We start from the raw sequence: 25,510 nt of genomic DNA, 5'->3' as shown, positions 1-25,510 counted from the left end.
CGAAGTCCCCGTGCCGTAAAAGGGGCGTGGTGAAATGCGTCGGCATTCCGCCCGCTCTCCCTGGTAGGCCCGGGGCCACCCGTGCTCCTTAAAGAAGCGTGACCTGCCTGCCTCAGGGTTCGAACTTTACTGCTACCCATATAGGACCTTCAAAGGTCAAGTGGTTTTTTTTTTTTTTGGGCTGGAACACTGTAGGGATGTGCAGTGCCCAGCTCATGATTTACACTTGCGTCAGATGCAAGGCAGACCACATCTTACCATTTAATAACTGACATAAAATGTTTTTCCAAAGCAAACTACGGGAACTTGAACCATAAATCCTCAGGTCTGTATTATATGTTCTTGAATCACAAATATTGGAATCAGTTGAAAAACACAAATGCAAAAATAAGTCCCTTTACATGTCACACATCAGGCTCAAAAAACACCCCGGAACCCCATCAATGAAACATCTGGTTTCTTTGAAGAAAATAAAAGATTTAATTTACAGCAGAGAGCAGCAACAGCACATGAACACGTCTGTTCTCCTGCACATCAGTCTGTATCCGAGTCCTGAAACGAGGGCAAATTCTCTTTAGATTTAAAATTCACTTTAAAAGGCACCTAGGTTTGAGAAAGAACCATGAGAAACCATGAGAAAGAAAAACACAGGGAAAGAGTCTGGTTGATCATATTTTTACTACATGTTATCAGGGCTGCCGACTTGTGTCCAACTCAAACACTTTCCCTGAGGTTCATTTTTAAATAAAACTAATGTCAAGGTCTAGCTGGATATGCGTGATAGGAAGTCAAGGTTGCAGGTTTAACTACGTCATGTTTCAGTGTACAATACTAGGTGCCCTTTAATGCAATACATTCAGTTCATTCCCCTTTTAGAACGGTAGACTGACTGACTGATTGTGGGCAGTGAGGGAGCGATCTTTACGGTACAGGACAGTGAGATACAACGGCTGCATCTTTGGTGAGCTGAAGTTTCCCTCCAGTGGTGGTCCTCTAATGGCATGCAAATGCTGCCCTGTTAAAACTTTTAGGATTGCGAGAGAGGTGGACCAGAAATGTATCCCATAATTCCTTGCACACGAGGGTCATTTCTTGTATCGTTTCCATCTGCTCTTGGAGGCGAAATCCCAAAAAAAAAAAGCATTATCGAGTGAAAATGATAAAGGTGTATGAAATTACTGCACAACACTGAAAACTTCAAAAATGTAAACTTTTACAAGAGTGAAAGAGGGCCCGACCTCCTAAGGTGGCACCAGAGATGTTGTGGGGTATAAGTAAACCCTCTGCAGGGACTGATGTTTGATACAGAGTCCTCTGCTGTTGACGCTGTCATCTCCGTCCCCTTGGCGCTGGTCCTTTGAAGTCTAACGCGTACAGTGCGGTGGCCAGGGCCGCATACAGGTGCGAGGTGTTGAAGCGAAGGCAGTACACCGGGCTGCTTGTGGCTGACGGCAGGTGGAAGGTCTGCAAACGGACAAAAGGTGGGAAACAGACAGGTAAGAAGTGATGGAAAATTGCTGAATAATGGAATGGCTGAGAAAAGGAACACCTCTCTCACTTGTAAACAGTAGGTCTGCCGCTTGTCCCACAGGCGCACGACGCCGTAGTAGGAGGAACCACTGGCGATCATGTGGTTCTCGTCGCTCTGGATACAATAGAGGGCGCTGTCATGAGGCTCCTCCCACTCCATGACACACTTCCTGTTAGGGAGGAAAGGGAATTGGTCAGGAACCTTTCGACTGATGAGTCGGCTTCAGTGAGGAAACCCAAGTAAGTGCAGGTAAATATCTCATCAAGGGCTTGAAATTCATGTTCTAATTAAACAGTTAAGTCTTCAAACTAGACTGCATTCATCTAATTTAATTCCTTTTCATCCCTTTCAAGGATATCAAAGTGCTTTACATTGTGTGTGTGTGAGTGAGTGAGTGAGTGAGTGAGTGAGTGAGTGAGTGAGCGAGAGTGAGAGTGTGAGTGAGTGAGTGTGTGTGTGTGTGTGTGTCTGTCTGTCTGTTTGTCTGTGGTGCTGGTGGTGAGTAATAATATCCAACAGGGTGATGCACAGTATTCATTAGACCCCAGAATCCCTACATTTGGCAAAGAGAGGTGGGGAGATTAATTTAAACCAGGGGATTATTAGATTGCAGAACTGAAAGAGCCTGACTCTAAATTTGGCCAGGACACTTGAGGAACCACGTATTACTTACAAGAATTACCCTGGGATCTTAAATGATCTCAGAGAGTCAAGTCCTTGACTGAATGCCTCACTGAAAGGGCAGCATCTCCTACGCCACAGTGTCCCCATCAATTAGCTAGTGTATTGGTTTTCCACTGTGTCCAGGACAAGGACTTCAGTCTTAATGGAAAGACACCATGACTTCCAGCAGCAGAGTGCATTGTATTTTCATCCAAGCACTGAGCACAGGCCTGCTCACACCCAGCTTCACCTGACAGCAGAGAGATGTACAGTGGGGTGGTACAGCTGTTGCGTGAGTGAGATGCTTTTCTTTTTGGAAAAACCTGTTCTAGTCATGTTTAACACCACTCTCTGCGTCTGTCACCGAAAGCAGCTTTAACTGATAGAGAACAATGTGTAAAAGTTCAGTTCAAAAAAATGGCGTCTAAATGAATAGGTAAATGCCAAGCCAATCATTATTTCAACATAAAGAACAAAATTCAATATAGTACAATTCCATGACATTTTAACTGCCTGCAAAGTTCTAAATTGTGCAGTTATCAAACATGTCATGTTTACAGCCTGACTTCCTGCATTGTTGTAATACTGGATATATTATCTCACAAGACGTATACAGTGTCATTATTTTCAACGAAGAAAAAAATAATAAACATAGGCAACAAGGCTTTGACAATGAAGTAAAAACTGCACACCCCCCACACCTCTCTCTCCCTCTCCCTGCAGGCCAGAGCTTTAAAAGCAACACTCCAAACAGGGTTCTTAAATTGCCAGCCAGCGCGGTGTAACCTCATCTCTTGTTTACGGAAAGGGGCTCTCCTGTTTTTAGTGCCGGCAGGGGAGGAAAGGTTAAGGGAAGCGTCTGGGAGCGGTGAGCCAATAGAGATCAATTCTCCATTAAAGGCTTTATTAATAACTAATGCGCTGGGACCGCCGCCGAGGCGCTCGGCAGACACCGGGGCAGCAGGGGGACGCGGGAGACGTCTGGCCTGCCTCTCTCTGGGGGACGGGGCGACCAGCGGAGCTCGCTCGCCCTCGCCCCGCCCCGCACCGCCGCGGCTCGGCCCTTCCAAACCCCGCGTCAGGTGCGCTCTTTGTTACCGTCTCTTGTCACACTGCCCCCCCCCCCCCCCCCACCCCCATCCCCCAATCCTACCCCCACCCCCCTTCTCCCCCAAGTCAGGCTTAAACCCCTGTCAGGGAAAAGGGGAACCCAGTGCTTTCAGGTTTCCTTTGAATGTGAGCTCATTATCCAGAGCCATGATACGGCAGATGGTACCGTGCAGAAAGTCCCCAACATTTAAACTGCAACCATACGTAATATACTCATTTACCCCTGTGCAGAGGAGTCCTGTGTGTCTGCATTCAGCTCTGAACACTGCTCTGTGCTGTCACACAGAAGGCCTTACAGACCTACAAGGCATAGTCAATAACAGCAAATCATATGTGTAATACAGCAGACAACAGTCTCCCAGGAGTGTTAAATGTTTGTGCAGCAAAGCTCGCACACAGACCTGATTATAGACGCACGGCAGCTGAACTGGAAACATGGCAGTGTAAAACACAGTTCAACTGCCTCCTTGTCACGGACAGGAAATCCATAATATTCAGTATGCAATGCAGACGTTGGGCTCATACATTAAACTGATTCAAAAATGGTATTCAAAACTGTTTGATGTGGCATGTGCTACGACTAAGATACAATGTATAGTAATTAAAATACGGTTTTAAAAGTCACAACAGCTGACACATGCACATATACTGAGATTGTTCTGGGTCAGCAGGAGTGGTACTGGACGGAAGGGGGACCTTGAAGAGAGAGAGTCCAGAGACACCGGGGGACCAAGCGGCCCTCATTCTGAGGCGAACAACTGCAAAGCATAAGGAAGTTTGACGCAGAAGGAGAGGGAGTGCAGACTGTCCCTCTCAGCTCCTAACCACCACCTCCAAGGGCCTGCCAAGCTTCAGCCACACTGCAGAGGTCAAACACTCGCAGTCAAGTAAACAAGGGGAAGAGGCACGTGGGGAGCTTACAGGCACGGCCCACGACCTGAAACGGTCGGGGAAAAGCAAGGCGTGGGATCACCGAGTGAAAACTGAGGCGTAGCTACCAGGCAAGAGACCAGACGCGAGCAGATCTGTAACTGATACAACGCTGCAGGTCCTCAGACTCCCTGTCAGAGCCGTTTTCACTGGGTCCTATCGTTCGTCCTTGAACCTTATGTAATCTATAAGACCCCTCTTTTCACAGGAGAACCAACGTGCAGAGGACAAAACACTCAAAATGAGAGCTGACCACATATTGCCCCCTGCCTGGTTTCACTGTGAATTATTGATATCTAAAGAGGGGACATTTACCCCCTCGATATCCCCAGGGCCCTCTTCCAATCACATCTCATTTGTGTTACTTGACTGAACTTATGCGATTGTGTGTGTGCACAGTGTGAGTCCCTACCACCCCCAACCCCCCCAACCAACCCCACACACACACAAGCAAACCCACAGAGCGACCCAGTCAGCCTCACAACGGGCTCACTCATCCCCAGAACCCGCCCCGTTTCCACGGAGACGCTCGGGCCCACATCAATATGGGCACCGACCGATATGGGTCGGAGTGAGAACCCTGCCGTCCAATCTGTCTCAAGCAGGGGTCTTTTATCCGCGGCCCTGCCCACTGAGACGAAGGAGACTTCAAACATTCCTTTTTTGTCTAAATGGGGCTTTACACACGGGGGGACCCTATTAGATTAACTGCGGACACTAATCTTCAATATCTGCTCAGATTGTGTACTCTATTCCACAGCACTATTCCCCTAAAAACATACCCATCGTCGGGGTGCAATCCACTTTTTAATGCGCCCATGCAAATCTTACACAGAATGAACCATAGTGCTGTTAATGCCCTGTACCCAGATCAGTGCATACAGAGGCGTTCCAGCCAGTAAATCAAATAAGCACAATCCCATACTGAGGGCTCCCTACCTTGAGCTGACTCTGAGGTCCCAGTATCTGATGTAGGTGTCGTAGCCGCAGGTGAGCAGCTGGAAGGGATTCTCGAAGACGATGTCGAGGACACCTGCGCCCCGTCGGAACTGAGTGCCGAGACAGGACACCAGCTGACACCTGGCGGAAACACAACCAGCCAAGACAGCGAGGCCTGGTTCAAAAGCTCCCCAGAAAACATAAAAAAGCATAATAATTTCCATACCCCCCAAAATCTGCGCTTTTTTTAGTTGAATAAACATTAATGTCATTGATATTAATATTAACAACATCCTTAATGAAAAATATTTTTAAAATAGGAATCAAACACTGCATCACAAGGTAGCACTGGACTAATAAAAGGGAGTAATTGCCCAATGTCAACAAATGTAGCCTGTAGGCTCATATCTTTAATAGTAATGAAAAGACATACTTTGACCTGATCTTCAGTGTCACTTGTCTCAAACCTTTACATCTCAGTTAACACATTAGTGTCCAATTTGGGGGCCTTATTCCACGCCAAATGCCTTAATTTGCCCAGTTAATCCCTCATTACCTCAAAAGCCTCTTCTGTACCCACTATATTCCTCTCTCGACAAATACAGACCACACAAAGGACAAATCTAGTTGCGGGAGGTGTTAAAAAAAAAAAAAAAAAAAAAAAGTAAACACCTTTTCGGCCCAGTTTTGCTAGGAAAGCAGATTAAGGCCTGGGGAAAATAAAGAGCCACCAGCACGCTCTCAGATGAGAAAGGGCTGAGGGCTGGAGCGCTCTCTGTCAGCACCACGCTCCCGTGATCACAGGCCGGCCCGGCCCCGCTGGACTCCGCACGGTTCCCCACACCGCACTCCAAAGAGCAGATTATGTAGAATAACAATTTCTTTGTGGCCGTTTAATTCCCTCCATGGCCGTGACTGTGTGACTTGCGGACCTTTGATACCTGGTCCCTAGCAACCATTTAGAGGCAGCAGCTGCCCATGGAAACCGCCCCCCACGCCTGCCGCTCCCGTGCGCGGCTACACGGAGGGCAGACTGGTAATCCGCGACCTTCGCTCCGGGGGTTATCTTATTGGACGCAGGCTTTCTCAGCAATGGGGTCTCTCGGGCAGACTGCGGGCTACTGCTGAGTTTATTAGGGGGACATTTTTGGGCCTCGAGGGTCAGTGGAAGTGGAATGGCTCATTTTCTCCGCACTGGAGGTACAGAGGTCCACAATGTTCGCTGGTAAAACGGACTGGATTTTTTTTTGGTGAGCAAGTGCTTCAATCTGTAAGGAATGTGTGTATAAATATATATAAGCATAAAATAAACACACATACAATAAATATGTCACATACATGTATAATATAATATGCATTATACACAACATATATGACAGTATATTATATATACTGCATACACACACACACACACACGCACATGCACACACATGCACACACGCGTGCACACAAGTATAAAATATTCTTTCTGAATTTGTGATCAGTTTGTCCCATAAGCGGCGAACTGCTATTACAATCCCATAGGCTCAGTTTGCCTTAAAATTTCATCAGAAAAAGGTGAGAAAACCAACGCTGACAAAAGTACACATCTGAGCACTGACATCAGAGCCAACATCAGGGCTGCTGAGCGCAGCCAGGCCAGAATTTGGGATTCTTAAATTGTTAGGTCACTGGTTTCATGTGTTCTATGTGTGTTTTTTTTTTCCAAGGACCTGCAAAGATTACAGGATTGAAGATACACATTATAATCTCTCAAATTGCTGCATCTAAAATGGTGGCTGGCCTTTTCTTCTGGTCTCCATGTGTGATCTTACCAAGAAATTGTTTGGATTCTTTTGGGGTAGCGTGAAAAATATGCTGCATTTGAAAAAGAATAAAAACATACAAGACCAACAGCATTAAAAGCGGATAAACAGAGACTCCCAAAGGTCTCTTTTTCAACTAGTATATTTACTGTAAATTCCCAGCGGAGGCAGTGCAGTGAGCATTGTGTGGAACCTAAATTCTCTCACCCTGTCACTTAAAATTACAGGCTGACGTTGTCTTAGACAATGCGCGGGGAACTCCTCATATTTTCATCACTGCTATTTTGGGAAGAGCAAATTCACATATTTCACTTCTTAACTTTACTAACAGAGTGAAAACTGAGTGGAGTGGAGGGACCTGGTGCAGTCTGGAACTGTAGTTATTTGTATTGTATGTAAGACTCATATGGAAAACGCTTCACTCAGGGCTCGTCAATGGCAGGGGTGGAGCCCCACAGCGACCCTCACCGAGACAAAGGAAAACGGCTCTCTGCACCACCAGCAACAGCAGTAGCAGCAGCAGCAGCAGCAGCACTGTGGAACATACTGGACTCTAGAAACAAAATGTAGGGACAGAGAAACATGACTGACATGTTTCCGAAGGGCTGTGGGGACCTAGGCTAATTTGTGAGCTGAGGATTGTGGGGGAAAAAAAATGAATGCTAAATCTGCAAATTTGCTACTGGATAGAAACGATCAACACCAAGACTCACAGAACTACGGAGTGATCAAATACAGAAATAAATAGGAGCAGTAACATTCGTGTCATTGCTGAATCTGCTTCATAAAATCTCCAGTGACCAGCAATAATATTTCTAAGACCATCTGTTGGTTTACTCAAATCCCGTTCTCCATCACCATCTATGCTTTCCAGCAAAGGCGCCAGGGGGCCGTCTCTGGCACCGAGGTGCGCGACAGACACCTTCAGTTTGGCAGCTTGACTTTCGTACAGCTGTAATCTCTTGCTCACCGACTTTCGTACAGCTGTAATCTCTTGCTCACGTTTACCGCAACAATAGGCAGCGTCCGCGTCCTCGGTGCGGGGAGCCAGATCCTCCCTGACGCTTTCGCTCTGCTGCCAGAGGCCCGAGCGCGCGAGGCAGGGAGCGGAGCTCCGCCGTCGGCTCAGCGGCAAACGGCCTCCGCCTCTGCGTCCTGCACTCCCGCGCCGCAGCCTTGCGTGTGGGGAGGCCTAATGTACATGTGGGAGACGAGGCAGGCGGCAGGCAAGTGATGGAAACGCCAGAGATGGCTGTTAGAGATAGAAACCAGAGGCTTGCAGGGTCCAATCCCAAACAGCAAAAAAAAAAATCAAAAATGCACCCTCATAATGCTAAAATCCTCTAAAGGGATTCATTATAGAGGAGCAAAGGTTCTACCTACACAGTCCCAGACCATTGTGTTCCACCTGATTAGCATTCTGTCACCCTGCACTGGCGCACTAATGCATTAATTATTTAAGATGTGAATGAAGTTGGGCACCACAGTTAGCCTTGAGTAAGTTACACTAGTAACCTTGAGAAACGGCTGTACCTGAATTTCTTCATTAAAACAACCGCCCCTATAAATGCACAGCATGTAAAAAAGTATGCTATCAAACCCTGGATTTGAGTGTGTACTAAACACATAAATACTACGGCAAATGGGAAACACCTCAACTGTAAAAAAGGGCACACTAACAAAGTACAAAAACAGACAGCAGATCTGTTTTCTTAGTGTAAAGCAGAGGTGACTGGCTCCTCATAAGGGGCTGACCTCTCCCTAATCCTCACTGACCTCCATCTGCATGCAGGCTAATGGCCTCCGTGGGGGGAGAGGAGGGCTCTGAACTTGGCCAGGCTCAGGGAGGCGAGGAAGTGACACCAGATGGACAGGCTGGTTATGGCTGAAGGATTCCGCTAGACTGACAGGCTGAAATCGCTGGGCACGAACAACACACATGATGGCATGTAACTGCAGCCGTACAAGTGTTACAGCAGCACATAATACAGCCAATTTCCAAAGCTGAGAAATCTCCGGTCCCTGAAAGATCCTCCTAATACTAATGATCAAGAATGTTCACACCCTCCATGGCCATATGTCTAAAGAGTACACTGCAATACATTCACATAAAATCATTCCGATGCCTAGAGAAAGACATGAATTAAGGCAAACACAAAATCAGTTAAAAACAGAGGTCCCTCAGGGTCTGAGATCTGTTATTTGGTTTATTTTTTATCATAAACTATACTTCTTATCAGTCACAGACCATTTCAACTAGAAGGTATATGAATGGCACCAAGTGTTTGGTTTGGTTTAATTTAAAGTATTTACTGAATTGTTCTTGGAACTTAAAAAAAAAGTTCAGCCTTTTGAAAAGAGCTGTCTATGCTGCAGGGCATTGCACACAAGTGTGTCCCAAAAAACACAAAAACGTTTTAAAGTTCAGCTTTAATACACTTCATATTTAACTTTTCATTTATCAATTTAATATTTATATGCATAATTTTTCAGATTCAGTAGACACTATTTTGGCAGATAGTTTGCAGTTTCCCCTTTTATGCACTGACACAGAAGACTCCACTAGCTGATCTTTCTGGCTGATCACTAAAATGTGGAGGATTAACCCCATTCCTTAGGGAAATGTTTTGCACTTCTGATAGACAGTGCTTTTCTGATTTAACATAATTTTTACAAACCAAAAAAGTCTGTAAGATGGCATGAGAAGCTGAAGGCTGTATGGAATCCTCTTTAAAAAAACACTGCAGGGGAGATGCTACACTGGGACCATTTCTTTAAGTTCATTTTGTCATTTATTTATTAAATGTAGATGTAAAAAGTTTGCTCATCAGTATGTCTGCTAAAAAACTCTGCCATACTAGCCAATTTACAAGTAGCCACTACACTGAAAATTTAACTCCCATTAATCATAGCACATAAATCTGCTAATTTCATTTATTAACATTAGTATATTGTTTCGTTGTAATAACTAATAATAACTAATCACACTGACTATAAACCAGAAAAGCCAGAGACCACAATGGAACTTCTAGTTACTACATGTCAGCCAAAGCCTCAGAGCTGGAAGCTCTGACAGTCTTTACCTTTACTGAACATGTAGGCCACACACACATTCTCTGAAAGGGCCTATTAATGAATTGATGGATTTTTAAAAAGGAAAAGCTAAGGACATTTTCTTTGGGTGTTGGGACCATAGAAAAGAGGTCATTTTTTGTTGGAGCTCTTGTAAGGTTAAGTCTGGAGTATAAACTGGCACAGGCAGGCTATGGGAAACAGTCATTTTCTTGAAAGGGCTTGAGACAGGTACATAAAGAATCCCGCTGGGGTTTTCACGCTGTAAAACAAACAGGAATGGCATCGCACCCGCTGCACGTCAACCAATTTAGCACAGAGCTGGGATCGCCGCCGCCGAAAAAACTGGCCAGGAATGTTGGCTGCAACAATGGGGACTTTTAAATGCCACACGCGTTCTCTTAAAAACAATGAGATTACAATTTGTATAACACAGCAACCCCCAAATTCAGACATTTAACCCTCTTTTACTACAAAGAATGCCAGGAATTCTCAGAGCAATTGTGCGATTCTTTGATGGCTTTTTTTTTCTGTTTATCCATGAGCGGAGGACTCGGGGAAAGTTGGGGGTCTTTTTTGAAGCGCCACTTGTGTGGGATCACTTTGTATGGATCTGCATAGGCCTTCATACAATAAAGACGGGAAGACAAAGAAAAATTGAGTATAAAAGGGGGGGAAAAAAAGAAACGTTTTAAATTAAGAATCAATACAACAATGGGAGAATAGCTCCTGATTTTATGCACCATATAAGCCAAAGTCTGGTTGGCTTGTGTTTGCACAGCAACAATAAAACAGGCTCAACCAAATCCAGCTGATGGCATTTTAGCTGAAAGGCTATACAATCAGAAAGACTAACATTATGTTCAGGCCGCGGTTAACGGCTGTTTCTTTCACTGGTCAAAGGACGATTAAAAAAAATGAATCAGAGGCAAATACTGTGACTATTCACAATGCCAGATCACTGTTAATGAAACACGGCGCTATGGTGGCAAAACAAGGAGACACATTTCTGCACTAAGTTCAGATCGCCTGAGGCAATCTCTTCAACGCGGCGAATCCATTGGACGCATATTCTTGCTCACCACACCTTTTGTAATGAAGGCATCTGGCGGTGTTTTGACATTGTGCTGCTTTCATTATGGTTTCTGGCATGACTTCAATCTCTGATTTTGTTACTTTTTTTTCCTTTTTATAACAGTTGCCTCTCATGCACACCTGATCAGAATGAAAGGGGAGCCAGGTGGGAGGTGGGAGGTGGCAGCCCCCCCCCCGCACGGGCCTGGCTGTATCCCTCATTCCCTGTTACCGCGCTTCCCACCAGCTGGTCAGCTGGGTGCGGAGCCATGGGGGTACGAGTGATCTCGGTTTGCTCGTCTCTTTCTTGTAGCCAACGTGCGGCGTTCAAAAGCAGCCGAAAAATCTTTTGTTAACATGTTAGAGAAAAAAAAAAAATGTCAGGAGCACTTGACTTTATCCTGAAAGTGGGTAAACAAAGAGATAAAGATGTTTTCTTTCTGAGCTGTAAGTGCACTACACCCTAGAGTGGCAAGGCAGTTTGATAAGCACAGTCACTGCGGCTGTTAATAGCAACACAGCAACAGTAACACATAGCTATATGCACAACTTTAAAGCACATTTAGGACTGTTCTCAAATGTATTATTTATATAGTGTTTATTTGTGCATCAAATCAGAACTTTAGAACAATCAATTACAATCAAACAATTAGAACAAATTAGAACTTTATTTGAAGTTTTATGTAAATATCCATGTTTTTGAAAGTTAACCCCCAGGGTACGTGTTTAGTCAGACAGAGTAGGCACGCACCAAAATAACAGTCCTAACAGGGCTCATCCTGGTAGATCCAATCAGATATTTTCCCTGTTTTAGTTCATGCAGCATCACGTTGGGTGCCTTTGACCAGGAGAATTAGCATGAAGGGACATCGGTGAGGAGGAAAAATACAGGCTGGCTGAGCAGAACTGGAACTGCCTGTTACAGTGTGATAGGTTTTTGTTTACAGGACACATGTGCATCTAAAAGTAAGGCCAATGAACAAACGGAGGGTAGAAATCTCAACCATTTAATTATAAGGCACCAAACCAGGCCATAATTCATTGGTTTGTATGCATGGAACATTGGCTTATATGTGCACTATTGTGGCTCTCTGACTGGAGAACATATCACACCAGTGTTTCTCCACTGCCTCCACACACACTACAGTCATTCAGTTTATGCCAATCCAAAAATGCGTTATCCGTTTTAAAAACGCAATGGCATATGCAGGTTTTCTTTGAAATGTATATCTCTGGAGTAGATTTAAAGCTGGCAAACCTACAACGTTAGCGTGGTGCCTCTGTATTTATGACAGGCCTACGAGAAACGGCCAGATAGCGCAAGAGCACGGAGACGTATTATCTGAGGTGGGACCGCGACCCAACTCACACACATGTGCTGTGAAAACACTTCCAGGTCGCGGAAATGCCAGGAGCGATCGTGATGGGGGTGGGAGCGGACCAAAGTGTACATCGGACAGACCTGACGTGGTTATTTTAGTGCCGCTGTTGCAGGCCCTCCAAGACAGGGAATGCAGACATCAACTCAGTTTCAAATCAGATAAATCCTCACCCCATGCACTGTTTACTTGGTCCTCCTCTACAGTATAATAAAATAAATCTTAATAATTTCTCACTCATCACACAGTGCCTGCTCCCCTCACCCTGAAATAGGATTCAGTGAGAGTATGTATACAGATCTGGTCTGATTTGCAGTTCTTCCAAAAGCATCCTGTCAGAATATGGCTGTTGGATTATGACTTCCATCACGGTCTTTACTCGAAAGCTGGCAAAGGAAGAGAACATACAGCAGTCATGTGAAGGGGATATGTTTTTGGCTGCTGCGAATATTCTCACAACCCAAATTTATAGATGAAAATAACATTCATAGATTCAGTTTGCTGACTGGCTAATAATAGGCGCGGACATTAAATACATTACAACAGTTTGCTGTAGAAGTTCAGGTGAAATAACCTTGTTTAAGGATACAGTGACAGAGTGGGTTTGCTGGGATATGATGAGTCATGCCTGATCAGAACATGTTGCTGGGGCTTCAACACTGACTAAAACTACAGGACAGATGGTTAAAAGGCCATTTTCCAGCCCTGTGAACATCCCAACCGTTGGCATGCTCACTGCACGGACATGTAAGCCAAGGCATAGTTGTGGTAGCAAACAAGTACAACAACAAATATGATGTAAGCAAACACAGCAAAAGAACTCTAATGCAAGTCTACACTGTTAAATAATTTCATAACGGCAGCCACAACATACCTGCCAAATATGTGCTTATTGCACACTGTGTAATGGTAGCTTGCTGTCATAAAATGGGGAAATAGGATAATGATAAGAGGCAATGCTAAATTGTTGACAGCTGTTGGTTGGTTTGAGAGGGTACGATGGTGGTCCGTCTGGGAAATGTTAAAAAAAAAAAAAAAAAAAAAAAGAGAAAAGACACAGTAGAGCCCACATATAGACACACAGCCCCCATCTATGCCTTCATAGCCTGAGTGGCTGGCAGCTTTGTACTGATCACAAGGTGCTGATTAGCTGACAAAAACACATAATGGTGAGACACATTTGACCCCTACGATATGACAAAGGGGGGGGGTTGTCTGCTGGTGCTGTGCTGGCAGCCGAGGCCTTCCAAACAAGACCAGCGCACAACAACAGCACCTCTTATGGACGACACAGTCTGGTTTCTGATGAGTCTACGAAACGGCACGCATGCTGGTATAAACTGATCAATACTGGCGATCACAGACGTCTTTGGTGTTACATTTACATTTCAGTCACCTGTGGGCGTGTATGATGAGGAACAACTCGCATTATGACAGTCAGAACTCCACCTAAATTGTCTTTTAAAATTATAATTCAGACAGATTATGCTCTTTTATTGATGTCACTCATACAGTGCTGTATGCTTTTATGATGAGCCAAAATATGAGCTCAATATGAAAAAATATGAGACAATTTTTACATGGGATTTAACAAACAAAAAAGTTAATTCAACAAAATCAAATTTAACTTCAAATGAAATGCTGTAAAACCCCAGAAGAAAAGCACAGTTTAGCACGATGTGTTCGTGAGTTCATGAGTTCTGCATGCATTAATATGTTTACTAAACTGTCACACACATGCAAACAAATTAAGGCATGCTTTCATTGCAGCTGCTATTTCTTTAAACTTAACCTTAATTAGTGCACAATTTGTGAAAGTCGTTGTAGATCCCCCTACAGGAAAAAAGACATTGCACCGAGGCATGAAAGCCTATTTAACTGTAAGTACATCTGCCAGCAGAGCTGCCTTTGAGAGCCATGTCCCTCAGTCTGTCACACAAGGTCTGTGGCCCAAAGATCAAACCGAAACCCATCTGCTCATTACTCCCAACCCTGTTCAAAACTTCATTTTAATTTCTCCTCTTTGCCACAGAAAATATTAGTTCCAGGGAAACGTTTTCTCAACTCCCCACCCCACCCCCTCGAAATCTCAAACTTCTTGAATTTCCTTGTCATTTTGTGTCCCGGAAGCCCCTTTATTTTTCCCCCATACAATGTGTAAAAGGTTTAATTTGGTAGGTAAAGCGCAGGAATTACAAAAGCCAGTTAGGCTGTATCAGGTTTAAGCCCAGTGCTTTTACCACAGGAATTTTCATGCCTGCTTTGAACTTCTTAGACAAAGCACACCGTTCAGGCCTGAAAAGCTACTGGAATGACAACTGTCATTTTAAAGTGTCCACTTTTACACGTGAGATGGCCTTTGCACACTCACCGGAATGGGCTCCAATTTTGGATGGGAGGCTAGTTTACTACAAATCTAAAGAAAACTATATAAAATTCCTTGAAATAAAATTCCTTGAAAAAACTTCACAACCCAGGTCTAAAAGCCACATGCTACATACTAGTAACGGAATCAAGTTTAAGTTTACAGGGACTATTACACATCCAGATGCAATTATACATCGTACATGTCTGTATAAGCGATTATGACCGCTGAAGTCACTGTTGCTTTGACCCTTTACCTTTCAATGTCCCAAATGCGTAGCGGGGAGAAATTATCGCAGCACGCCGTGCCTGTAACAAAAGAGCTGGGGGTGGGGGGGGGGGGGCAGAGACAGAGAGAGAGTCAGTGAGTCTGTGAGTAAAAAGAAATAACAAATGACACATCTGCACATTGGAACGAAGCAACACAGACACTTCCCTTAAACTAAGTACGCAGTGCCTCCAATCAAAGTAGAATTTCCATCAATACAAATGTCAGTCTGTAGTTTTGCGTCTCATGACATTAATGGCATTAAATTATTTTTTCTCTATTTTATTCTCTGATACTGCTGTGTAAACAACTTTGAAAGATAATAAAAAGATTATTCTTAAAATTACTGTGCCTTAGGCTTGTAGACTTCATCACCCTTCCCTTTATCTCTTAAAATACATGTTAAATAAACAGTTATTCTAAAATTAGGGTCCTCTAGTGCTCTTTCCATAGAACTACTGACTGGCTTTGTTCAATGACAATGGTGGAGGTCATCGCTACTAAGCTCCATCAAATAATTTGCGCACATTTTTAAATGTCATCTCAAAACAGATTTAAAAAAAAGAGAGAGACTTATCTCGTACAATTACAAAGAAAAGCAAGACCTTGTTTTGGGGTGAGGGGAGGTCTGAGAGTCAGAAACAAGCCCTCTTTCAGGAGAGGAGCGAAAAAGGGGGGAGAGAGACAAAAGGATTCGGTGCCTCTTTGATTGGGGTGACAGGCTGAAATTAGCAGCGCAGGTATGTGGGGAGTGTGTGAGCGTGGGGAGCAGAGGGGTGTGGATTCTGCTCTTTTCATTTCGGTTGTGGTTTTGACCTGACTGCATGGTGGGGGGGGGGGGGGGGGGATTAAGCCCCCCAGCAGGACTGCCAGGGCCCTCACTCCCGGGGCTCTGTGGTGTGGAGGAGCGGACGACGCCCCTCAGCATGTTGTGCACAAAGGTGAGACGTACAATGCCTCAGGACTCACATAACTGGCTGCTAAAAAAAAACGTTCTCTATTCACGCTGACGGTGCCCTGCTGTGACCCTCCCCGGTGGCACCTGTATGGTTGGTACAGCTTCACAGAAGGGACACGCTGGTTTGAATGTGGTGTGTCCATGCTGCACACAGACCAAACATTACATTACTGTCATTTAGCGGACACTCTTGTCCAGGGAAACTTGCATAGATAACAGTTTTTACATGTTGTCCATTTATACAGATGGATATTTACTGAGTCAGTTCTGGGTTAAGCACCTTGCCCAAGGGTACAGCAGCAGTGCCCCAGCGGGGAATTGGGACCAGCAACCTTTTGGTTACGAGCCCTGATTCTTACCACTATGCCACACTAGCACAAATAACAACAAAACGAGTAAGTATACACAGACACCAACTTTATGTGCCATTTTGGCACAACACAACAACAAAAAACCATGACCCATCTGAATATAAACCTAAGATTTTAGACAACCCCATTACACCCCCCTCCCCGTCTCTCCACCAAACCACACACCTACCCCAACAGAGATGGACACAATGGAATGACCAAATAGCCTCAACCATGTGTTAGACAGACCCTGGGGCCATTTGGAATAGGCTGGATGAGTGTGAAAGGTGTTCAAGGAACAGGGGGGCAGAGATTCCCTATTCTAAGGATAAGGAGACAACAAGGAAACATTGAATTCTGGGAGACCCTAAGGGAGGAAACTCTCAGGAGGAGGGAACCTTCAAACGTGGGTGGAAATAAACAAAAATAGGCACAAAGAAAGGAATACAAAGAAGAAAAGAAAATACTCTCCCCACGTGAGCTGCCAGGTAATGACTGAGAGACAGAGAGAGGGAGAAAGAAAGAAAGAAAGAAAGAAAGAGAAAGAGATAGAGAGTGAGGAAGCAAGAGAGAGAAAAGAAAAGCTGTCTGCTACAACTCTAGCTGTATCAAAACACAGATTCTGGAGGGAGGGATACATAGACACACACAGATAGGCTTAAAGCATAGAAACAAAGTAGAAATAAAGAGAAGCCATCAAAAAAAAAAAGAAAGGCAAGAGATGAAGCCACAGAGAGAGAGAGGGTTGGAACAAACAGTCTGGCAGCTTTGCCTGGTGGCTTCGGTTGGGTTTTCCACTGAAGGCCCCTGCAGATTGGCAGGGACAGACATGACGGCTGTCAGCTCGGTTAGTGGTGACCCATCAAGCGTATTCAGCTCCGTGGGCCTGCGCTGGCATTTTAATTACTGTTGGGTAAACTAATTTGCCCCAATGAAGGCAGTGTGCCCTAATAGAATATGCAGGCTCTGTGACCTCTGACCTGTTGTGACACTAGATACAATAGGGGCAAAGGCAAGCTCTCTCGTTCAGGGCCTTATTACTCTCTATTACTCCGATTACTCATCCCTCACTGAGTCTGGCTGTGGAAAAAAAGGGGAGGGAAGGAAGGAAAAATAGAACAGCACAATTAAATACATTTTTTTTTACAGACAAGTTCTGATTGATCTGAATGGGACTCCCAGTGATATTATAGCTGTAAAGGTCAAAGCCTCTCTCACCTCATGTGGGTACACTCCCTCCCACCCTGACCAGAAACCCCCCCTCCATCTCTGAGCCCCCCCCAAAACACCCCCACCTCCAACCCTTCTGCCCCAAAAAATGCAGTATGCCTGCAGATCATTAGAACATGTCAGGGCTCACGGCCAGCGCTGCCGTTTTGGTAACCTAATCAGTTGACATCATTATTCGAAGTACTGTGTAGCATGAAATTAGTGCTGGGGTCACACAAACTTTGATTCAGCCCCTGCTGAGAAACTAGCCTCAACAGTACCAACATTGTTATAGCCGACCCAACACAACCTACCGCACATAACGGACCCGCGTTTTTTCCCAAGGCCGGCGCAAGCCGCGGCCTGCCGCTTTTCTCGAAAACTCTCAGATGCACAGGCTGCGAATTTAGGCCGTTTTCTTATCCTCTTTCCAGTTTTCGATCGGATGCATACCACAGTGATAAACTTCACACTGCGCTACTTTGGAACAAACTGTGTGAACTGGTGTGGAAGATTCTAGAAGGAAGTGCCATGTCTGCAATGAAAATTTCTAGCAATCCTCTGTCCCATATAACCACTGTCCTAGCATTGCAAATGTAAGTAATTAAAATAATTGGTGCAGATTATCCTATTATCCATATGAAACATGAATTACTTGCCTGAGGAAGCTATAAATACACCCATATAAACAACTCCACACATACATACTTCTTCTGCTTTCAGGACTTTCCTAAATAAAGTAGTTTTTTTATTCCTGAAAGTTCAGAAACGTATGTCAGTACAATATTGTATAGACAAGTTAACCTTTGATGAACCAAGTTCAAGACCAACCATGGCATGAATTGGTAAATAAGTTGAAATGGCATGAAAATTACTTTCTAATGTTATTGTTATCAATTGTTATTTCATTACTAATGTTGTTTAATAATTTCATTTTTACAAACGCGCAGCAAAACGTTTTTAGAGAAACACAACAAAAGGAATAATAACTGTTATAGTTTTGTTGGACGGAAAATGGAACATGGAATGGACGTTCAAATTTAGACAAATGACTACCCCATTTTTACAATGTTGAAGGTCATACAATTTTCATTTTCATAACCTTACATACACTACTATCACTTACTCATTCATGAATATAGTTTCACACTGATACAAAACAAGGTCAAAGTAGCATCATTAAACAAATTAAACAAACTGCATCTAATTATAATGCAATGAACATCGGCTAATTAAAAGGTCTGACTCTAACTGCTGAGCAAATCTCACAGCTTAATCACATTCCCATTTATTGACATTGGTAGAACGCAGCCCGTGCGTACTTGTGTGCAATCTTTCGAAAGAAAAACCCTATTTTCCCAACCACTCCACACCCATTCCCACCAGAATTCGTAGTCATAGCAATCCTCCCTCCCACCAGCCAGCCCCCACCTCCATAGCCTCCTTCACCTCTCTGCTGCCTGTGTGTGTGAACACTGCCCAACAGGCCTCTGCTTTCTCTTTTTTAAGCGTCTCTCTCTGGTAGCAGGATTAGCAACATGGAGCTTTTACCTGCGAGTCTGACGTTGCTCCATGGTGAACAGGAGCTGTGAAAGCTGCCTTCAAGGTGTTCAGATCCAGAGCAACATGTTAACTGTCTTATGCACAACCTGTGCAAATGCAAAGCACTTTAACACATACATCTCCTGATCAGAATTTACTCTTTATTCACATTAATAAAAAAGTAAATGTTCAGCATGCCGTCACTGCACAGAATGCCAAGATCAACTGAATACGTACAAAATTTATAATTTCTTAAATTGGGAAAAATCCTACATTTGTAACACAATATTTCAAAGTGTGCATTTTGTGTGCGTTTCACCTTAAGTGACCCTCGGGCCATTTTGTCTGCTGAAAATCTCCATGGTTGGTCCATGGTTCAAAGCCTCCAAATGTCCCTTTCAGCGCCAACTCACTTCTGCCTCTCGTTTGGGATAATCTGGTCACCATTATGAGACTTCCCCATGTTATGAGCATTTTATTAATGTTTTATTACTGATGCCCCTCGCTCCTGAATGCCCCCAAGATCTCTTTGTACCTTTTACATTTCCAGGGTAGGAAAATCACTTTCTTTAAGAGCTTTATTTCTGCTTTGTTAAAACACTAAAACACTGATGACGGAAGCCCAGGAACAGCCCATGTCCACATTATTGCACTTTCTGTGTAAGCTGAACACTTGTCAGTTTCTCCCTCTGATGGTGGTGGGCCCTGACCTTTGGTTCTGCACCTGTACTCTTCGTGTGAGTTTCTCTTATTAAGCTGAGGAACACATTTTCTCACAGGGGGACAATAAACTCAAAACTGAATCTAAATATGGTTGCAGGCCAATCAGAATTCAAACCCAAATCACAGGGGGAGATGATTGGCCTACAGAGAGGGTATATATTTTATTCAACACACCCTCCAGGTGCCACGTTTTTTAAGCTAAAGGTCTCTAATTGTCCAACAGTGTTTTTAACAGTCCATCATTTTTCATCTGTCAATCAAACTGCTTTGGATCAGCTAGAACAGTGTAAGGAAACTTGAAATAAAATACAGCAATATATTTTTTAAAACTAGCACTGTAACCCAAGAATCAGAGAGCTGGTTTGTGACTGACAGATACAAAGATACAGATGCAAAGCCCTGCTTCTTTGCAGTGGTCAAGACTTGCAAACAGGGAGCTGACTCCTGCTCCATTCAATTGTATGGCACTAAAATGGGACCAGTGTGCAAAAAGTAATCCTCCAACAGCCAAGGACAAACCACACTTCTACTTTTTTATTCTGGTCCATTCTACAATGGTCCATTCTACAATGGTTCTGATTAGGTTCCTGAGTGCCCATGCACTCTGGTGCAATGTTCTGCATACATACTGGGTAATACTCATTTTTGCAGGTCTGTCCATTGCTATTTTCTGCATTTCACCAGCCCTCTCCTCTCACCGTGTCTCTGAGGAAATTCACCGTGTAACTCTCAGTTTCAGCAGCTATTTCCTCTTCTACTTGGCTTTTTTTTGTTCTATTCACTTTAAAATGCTCTTTGGTATTACAGACTCCATGTACCCAGCAGGCCTGTCTCTCTGCTGAATGGCCGTCGGTGTGACACGGTGATTAAGGACATGGGCTTGTAACCTTACAGTGGCAGGTTGCGTTCCCCGGTCTGGCACTGCCATTGTGTCCTTGTTCAAGGTGTTTAACCCGAATCAGCTCTCTGTCAATGGTAATGCAGTGAAATGTGACTTTTGTAAGTCGCCCTGAGCAATTAATAAAAATAAGAATTGTAACTGATTGTTAATTAGAACTGAATACTTCATATTAGTGCATATTTTACAGAAGAGATCAGCATCATTCAGGAGGAGATCACCATCATTCAGCATCTTGCAGTGTTCAACACATACAGCACAAAAAAATGAACATAACCATACAGATCAACACATTCTTAAAAATACACCCCATTTAAACTACATTAAAATTTTCAGTTAACAGCACAGCTTTAGTTTGGAACTGCAGGCAAAAGTCACTGTTCCATAGCAAGACACAGTGGGAATCCAAGTACTGCAGCACCAGTAACTGTCAAATTTAAAGCCAATAAAAAGTTTATTACAAATGATTACATTTATCACTTTAAATAAAAACTTCCTGCACCACAGCGATACACGGAGCTAAAAATTTTAAGACGTATAAATGTCCTGATGAATGTCTGATGAATCATTCTTTCCAAACTGAGTTAATGTTTTTGAATTTGATATGACTACTGTGCTCTCAATTTTACAAATAACCCCTGAGAAAATAAAACTAAATGTTCTAAATTAATAGAGCTAAAAGTCTGAGGTTTATTAAAAAGACAGTGACAGGATTCATCCTGCTTTGGATAAATTGGGGACAAAACAGAAGCAAATATGGATTTCAAAGGGGAGCTCAACCCCAAACACCGCACCCCTCCTTCCAAGGAGTGAACCTTTCAACCTAGAGGGCTGTTAATTTGTTTCGGTTGACCCCCGCCTTTGTTGGATAGATGTATCTAGTTTGTAAAGCTGCTTTCATCTGGGCCTTGTGAAAATGCAGAGGCTGAATGGGTTATGATGTACTTATATCATCCTGGAGCAGACAATGGCCAGACTGCAGGCTGCACTCAGAGGCCCCGCCCTGTGCCTCTGTGGCTGACACCGCAGTTCACAGACCTTTTGGCTTTTCTGTTTGTGTCCGCATCGTCTGGGGTCACAGGGACATTCCGCACGCAGCTTTTTGCTTAGCCGGCTGGAACAGCCCAAAGGCAATTTGGGGTAAAAAAAAAAAAAAAAGAGAAAACATAAGGACCTCTATACAGGCCGCGAAGCACCAATTAACTCATATTTACAGCTGTGCGGCCTCAGCAAACGTCAGGGGTGTCAGAGAATCGCCGCGAGGTCACCTGAGCGACCCGTTATGACATGTGACAGGTGGTGATTCTCGGACCTCTTTGAGACACAAATACACACACACATACGAAACTTAATGCAGCAAGACCTCTGTTAAAAGCTTACTCATTCCCCAACTTTCTCCGTCAAGCTTTGAAATTGAAATTGAAATTCTGAATGCATCTCATGTTCTAATCTCAGCAGAACACACAATTCCAAAATCTCCGAACACAGTCAGTTTTATATTGCACATTATAATGCCATAATTTTAAAATAAAATTACGGTTCTCATGAATGGTTAACTGACTACTTCAAACATTAAGATAAGTCTGTCTTAAAAATCACATGACCGATACTTGTTATCTAACTGCATCAATAAAAAAAACAACTTTAAAAAATATATATTGTTCTTCCTAGTTTATTTTCTTGTATGCTTAATACCTCTTGTCCAAATGGTCTTATCCACAATAGAAAAAAAAGATTTCAGCCAATGTGTTGCAGAGTGGTAAAAAGTAGGCTTATTTTTTTATGTAAATCAACTTTTAGGCAATCATGAAAAACATTTGGCAAGGAATAACCCAAAATGAAACACCTGATTTCCCTGTGAATGTGTACAATAAACTATACTCCAGTGGAATAAGACCAGAATACATTATTTACCAAATACATTATTTTTATTAGAATTTTATGGGGATTGGTAAAAAAAAATCCTCTGAGATCCTATCCATAATATAATGCTCAAACAAGCAATGAATGATTGAATCAGGAGCACTGCCCTCACAGACCACTGCTCCTCACAGTCTGCATACACAGCCATCTGTACATGTATAAATTAACGGCAAATTCAGCTTGCATTCCTAAACATCTCAAAACGTTCAATCTTGGACGAGGAAAAAAAAAAAAAAAAAAAACCCACAAAAAACAAAAGTATACTCCCCTGATGGAAATCCTTTTTTAGCTGCTCCAAAAGTTTCCATCTCAAACGTTGAGCAGGTAACACCTGCACAAGGCATGTGCCTAATGATCTGCTTCTAGAAAGTCCGCATAGAAGGGGCATATTGACTGCAATTATTTGGCACGCCACCTGCTGTGAGAGGCTTGCTCTCTTGCTGTGCTTTCAGCAGAAAGCACCCTGTATTTAACGTGTGGGAACACACACTCGGTCCCTTACCACCGTATTGTTGTAGCCTTTCTTTTCTCCCTTTTTTTTTAACTAATTGAATTCTTGACTCCTAAGACACAGCCCGCTCTACCAAGCTTGAGAGAAAGAGAGAGAGAGAGAGAGAGAGAGAGAGAGAGAGAGAGAGAGAGAGAGAGAGAGAGAGAGAGAAAGATGGAGGGAGAGAGGGAGCGAAAGAGATGAAGGACAGAGGAAAAACGTGAATTTTAGTTTTGCGGTTGAGTGGGGCAGAGAAATGGGGGCCAGTGTGTGTGTGTGTGTGTGTGTGTGCGTGTGTGTGCGTACGGGGAAGGAGGGGGGGGGCTAAGGCAAGCCTCCCTGTACTCTAGTACAAAGGTCAGAGGTGACACTCCCTCCGTTGTGAGAAAGTGGCGATTCGGGGCGGTTTACCCAACAATCACTTTCTTTTTTCTTTTTTTTTTTTTAGAAACTTTCAAAGGCGCTGCCCTGCAACAACTTTGTAGTTGTGCTTGACGAGTTCGAGACAAAACAAAACCAAAAAAAAAAAAAATTTCCCCCTTTTTCAGCTCTCCTTGGGGTTGCTTCTCCCCTTCAGTGGCTGACTGCCCCCTTCCTTTGGAGTGGTCAGCGCAGACCCCCACCCCAGCGTGGGCCTTTGTGCTCCCGGCCCTTTGACGCGATCGCCGGGCCTCTGGGGGAGGTCCCGCCAGCCCCTCTCTGGGAGACACATATTCAGGTGGACTGTCAGGATCTCTGATCCCACTTTGGCATGTGGCTCTTTTCAGCTCTTTGTCGGCGCATCATTGTTGGGAATGGGACAAGTCTTCAGGCACGGACAGGTAGCCGGCACTCGTGCGAAAATTTCCACATAAATCAAGTCAGAGTGCAAAACCGTTTGTTACACAAGGTGTGGAATTTGAGCACGGGTGCGGAGCAGTTTTTCAGGGTGTGTCGCCACAGTTCAGTCCCTGGACCCCCTCAGCACACACTTACTGAAGCTGCATACGGCCTGTCAAACGCCTGCAGCCAAAGCCTTGGTGCAGACACAGGCACGGAACATACAAGCTGGTTATCACATGACTGGATGGTTGTTAAAAAAAACTAATTAATTAAAAATCAGCAGGACAGGAATCAGGAAGCCTTGCAAAATAACTTGTGCTTTGTCATAGTGGCACTAGCAGTTGTGACTACGATTAACTGAGTCATTCTTATTATTGCTTATCACAATCATTCTTATTTTGCTTTGGGAGCCTGTTTTATACTTCTACACATTTTTGAAAATTGGAAGTTAACACAGAAGATGCCTGACACCCAAAAAAAGGAAATCTTTGAAAGCACAAACCTTCCTATAAAAGGCAAGAAGACAATCCTGCCTGCCCTTAATATATTTCCTTGCTGCTGTAAAATAACCAGGCCTTTTGTAGCTTAGGGCTGCACTGACACTGTTTAGCAACACTATGTTAAACCAACCAGAGAACCAGGCACCAGGCAGCTATGGCATAGCCCACACTTCCCTGTGCTGACCAGGTGTCTGTGTTCAACACTCAGCAATGGAAAGATCAGGGATCAACCAGGGTCTGCTGGGTTATGCACACACAGAACTGCCATAGCAACCATACTTTACTTCAGAATTCTTGGAAGCAGTCTGAGTGAAAAAATAAGTTATTTTAATGAATTTATATTTTAAAACAAATAAAAATCATAATTTACATGGTTACCTGGCACTAATAATTTCCTGTAATTCCAATCAGGTATGAGCAAATCATTAAAATGAATCACTAATAAATCATTATTGACAGTAACTCCCATTATAATTTGAAAATGCCTTTCGGCATAAATAAGACCTTTACAGACAGTAACCGAGGTGGCAGGGTTAAGTGAGCTCTTAACACAATTGATCAAGGCAACTAATTCAATGTACTACATTTTACAATCCTGTCTTTGGAGCTATTGGGAAAAGTGTCTGAAGTGCACCAAAGCAATTACAGAAAGCTGGTTGTAGAAAATACTGGATTTTGATTGGTGGATGCTGCTCCCAAAATGTTCAGGTGAAAGGGACTGGCTAGGGGGCAGTCTTGTTGCACATGTGAATTTTTGGGTGGGTATTCCAACGTCCAGGATCAGCACAGAGAATGTGTGTGGATGATGAGCGTTGAATTTACTGCAGCAGATCAACACATACAAACTTTCCACAAATAACGCTGGAAATTAAAACCCTGGATCTGATTTAATCACAATCAGCCACTGACTGATTTTTTTTATGTTCATAATTGCCTGCATTTTATTTTCAGATATTATAA

General features: G+C 43.6%; 1 protein-coding gene across 1 annotated transcript in view; it reads right to left on the bottom strand.

Moving 5' to 3' along the window:
* Nucleotides 1–799: 799 nt before the first annotated feature.
* fbxw4 (F-box and WD repeat domain containing 4) overlaps nt 800–25,510 on the bottom strand; it is a 39,087-nt gene continuing 14,376 nt past the window's right edge. The window contains exons 6-9 of the mRNA XM_036547425.1: nt 15,125–15,190; nt 5,174–5,314; nt 1,559–1,700; nt 800–1,464 (exon numbers count right to left, since the gene is read on the bottom strand). Of these exons, the coding sequence (XP_036403318.1) occupies nt 1,330–1,464; nt 1,559–1,700; nt 5,174–5,314; nt 15,125–15,190 (484 nt within the window). The 3' untranslated portion in view covers nt 800–1,329. The remainder of the gene's footprint in view (nt 1,465–1,558; nt 1,701–5,173; nt 5,315–15,124; nt 15,191–25,510) is intronic.

This window comes from Megalops cyprinoides, chromosome 15, assembly GCF_013368585.1.
Source record: "Megalops cyprinoides isolate fMegCyp1 chromosome 15, fMegCyp1.pri, whole genome shotgun sequence".
NCBI classification, from domain to species: Eukaryota; Metazoa; Chordata; class Actinopteri; order Elopiformes; family Megalopidae; genus Megalops; species Megalops cyprinoides.
This window is presented reverse-complemented; position numbering and strand designations above follow the sequence as displayed.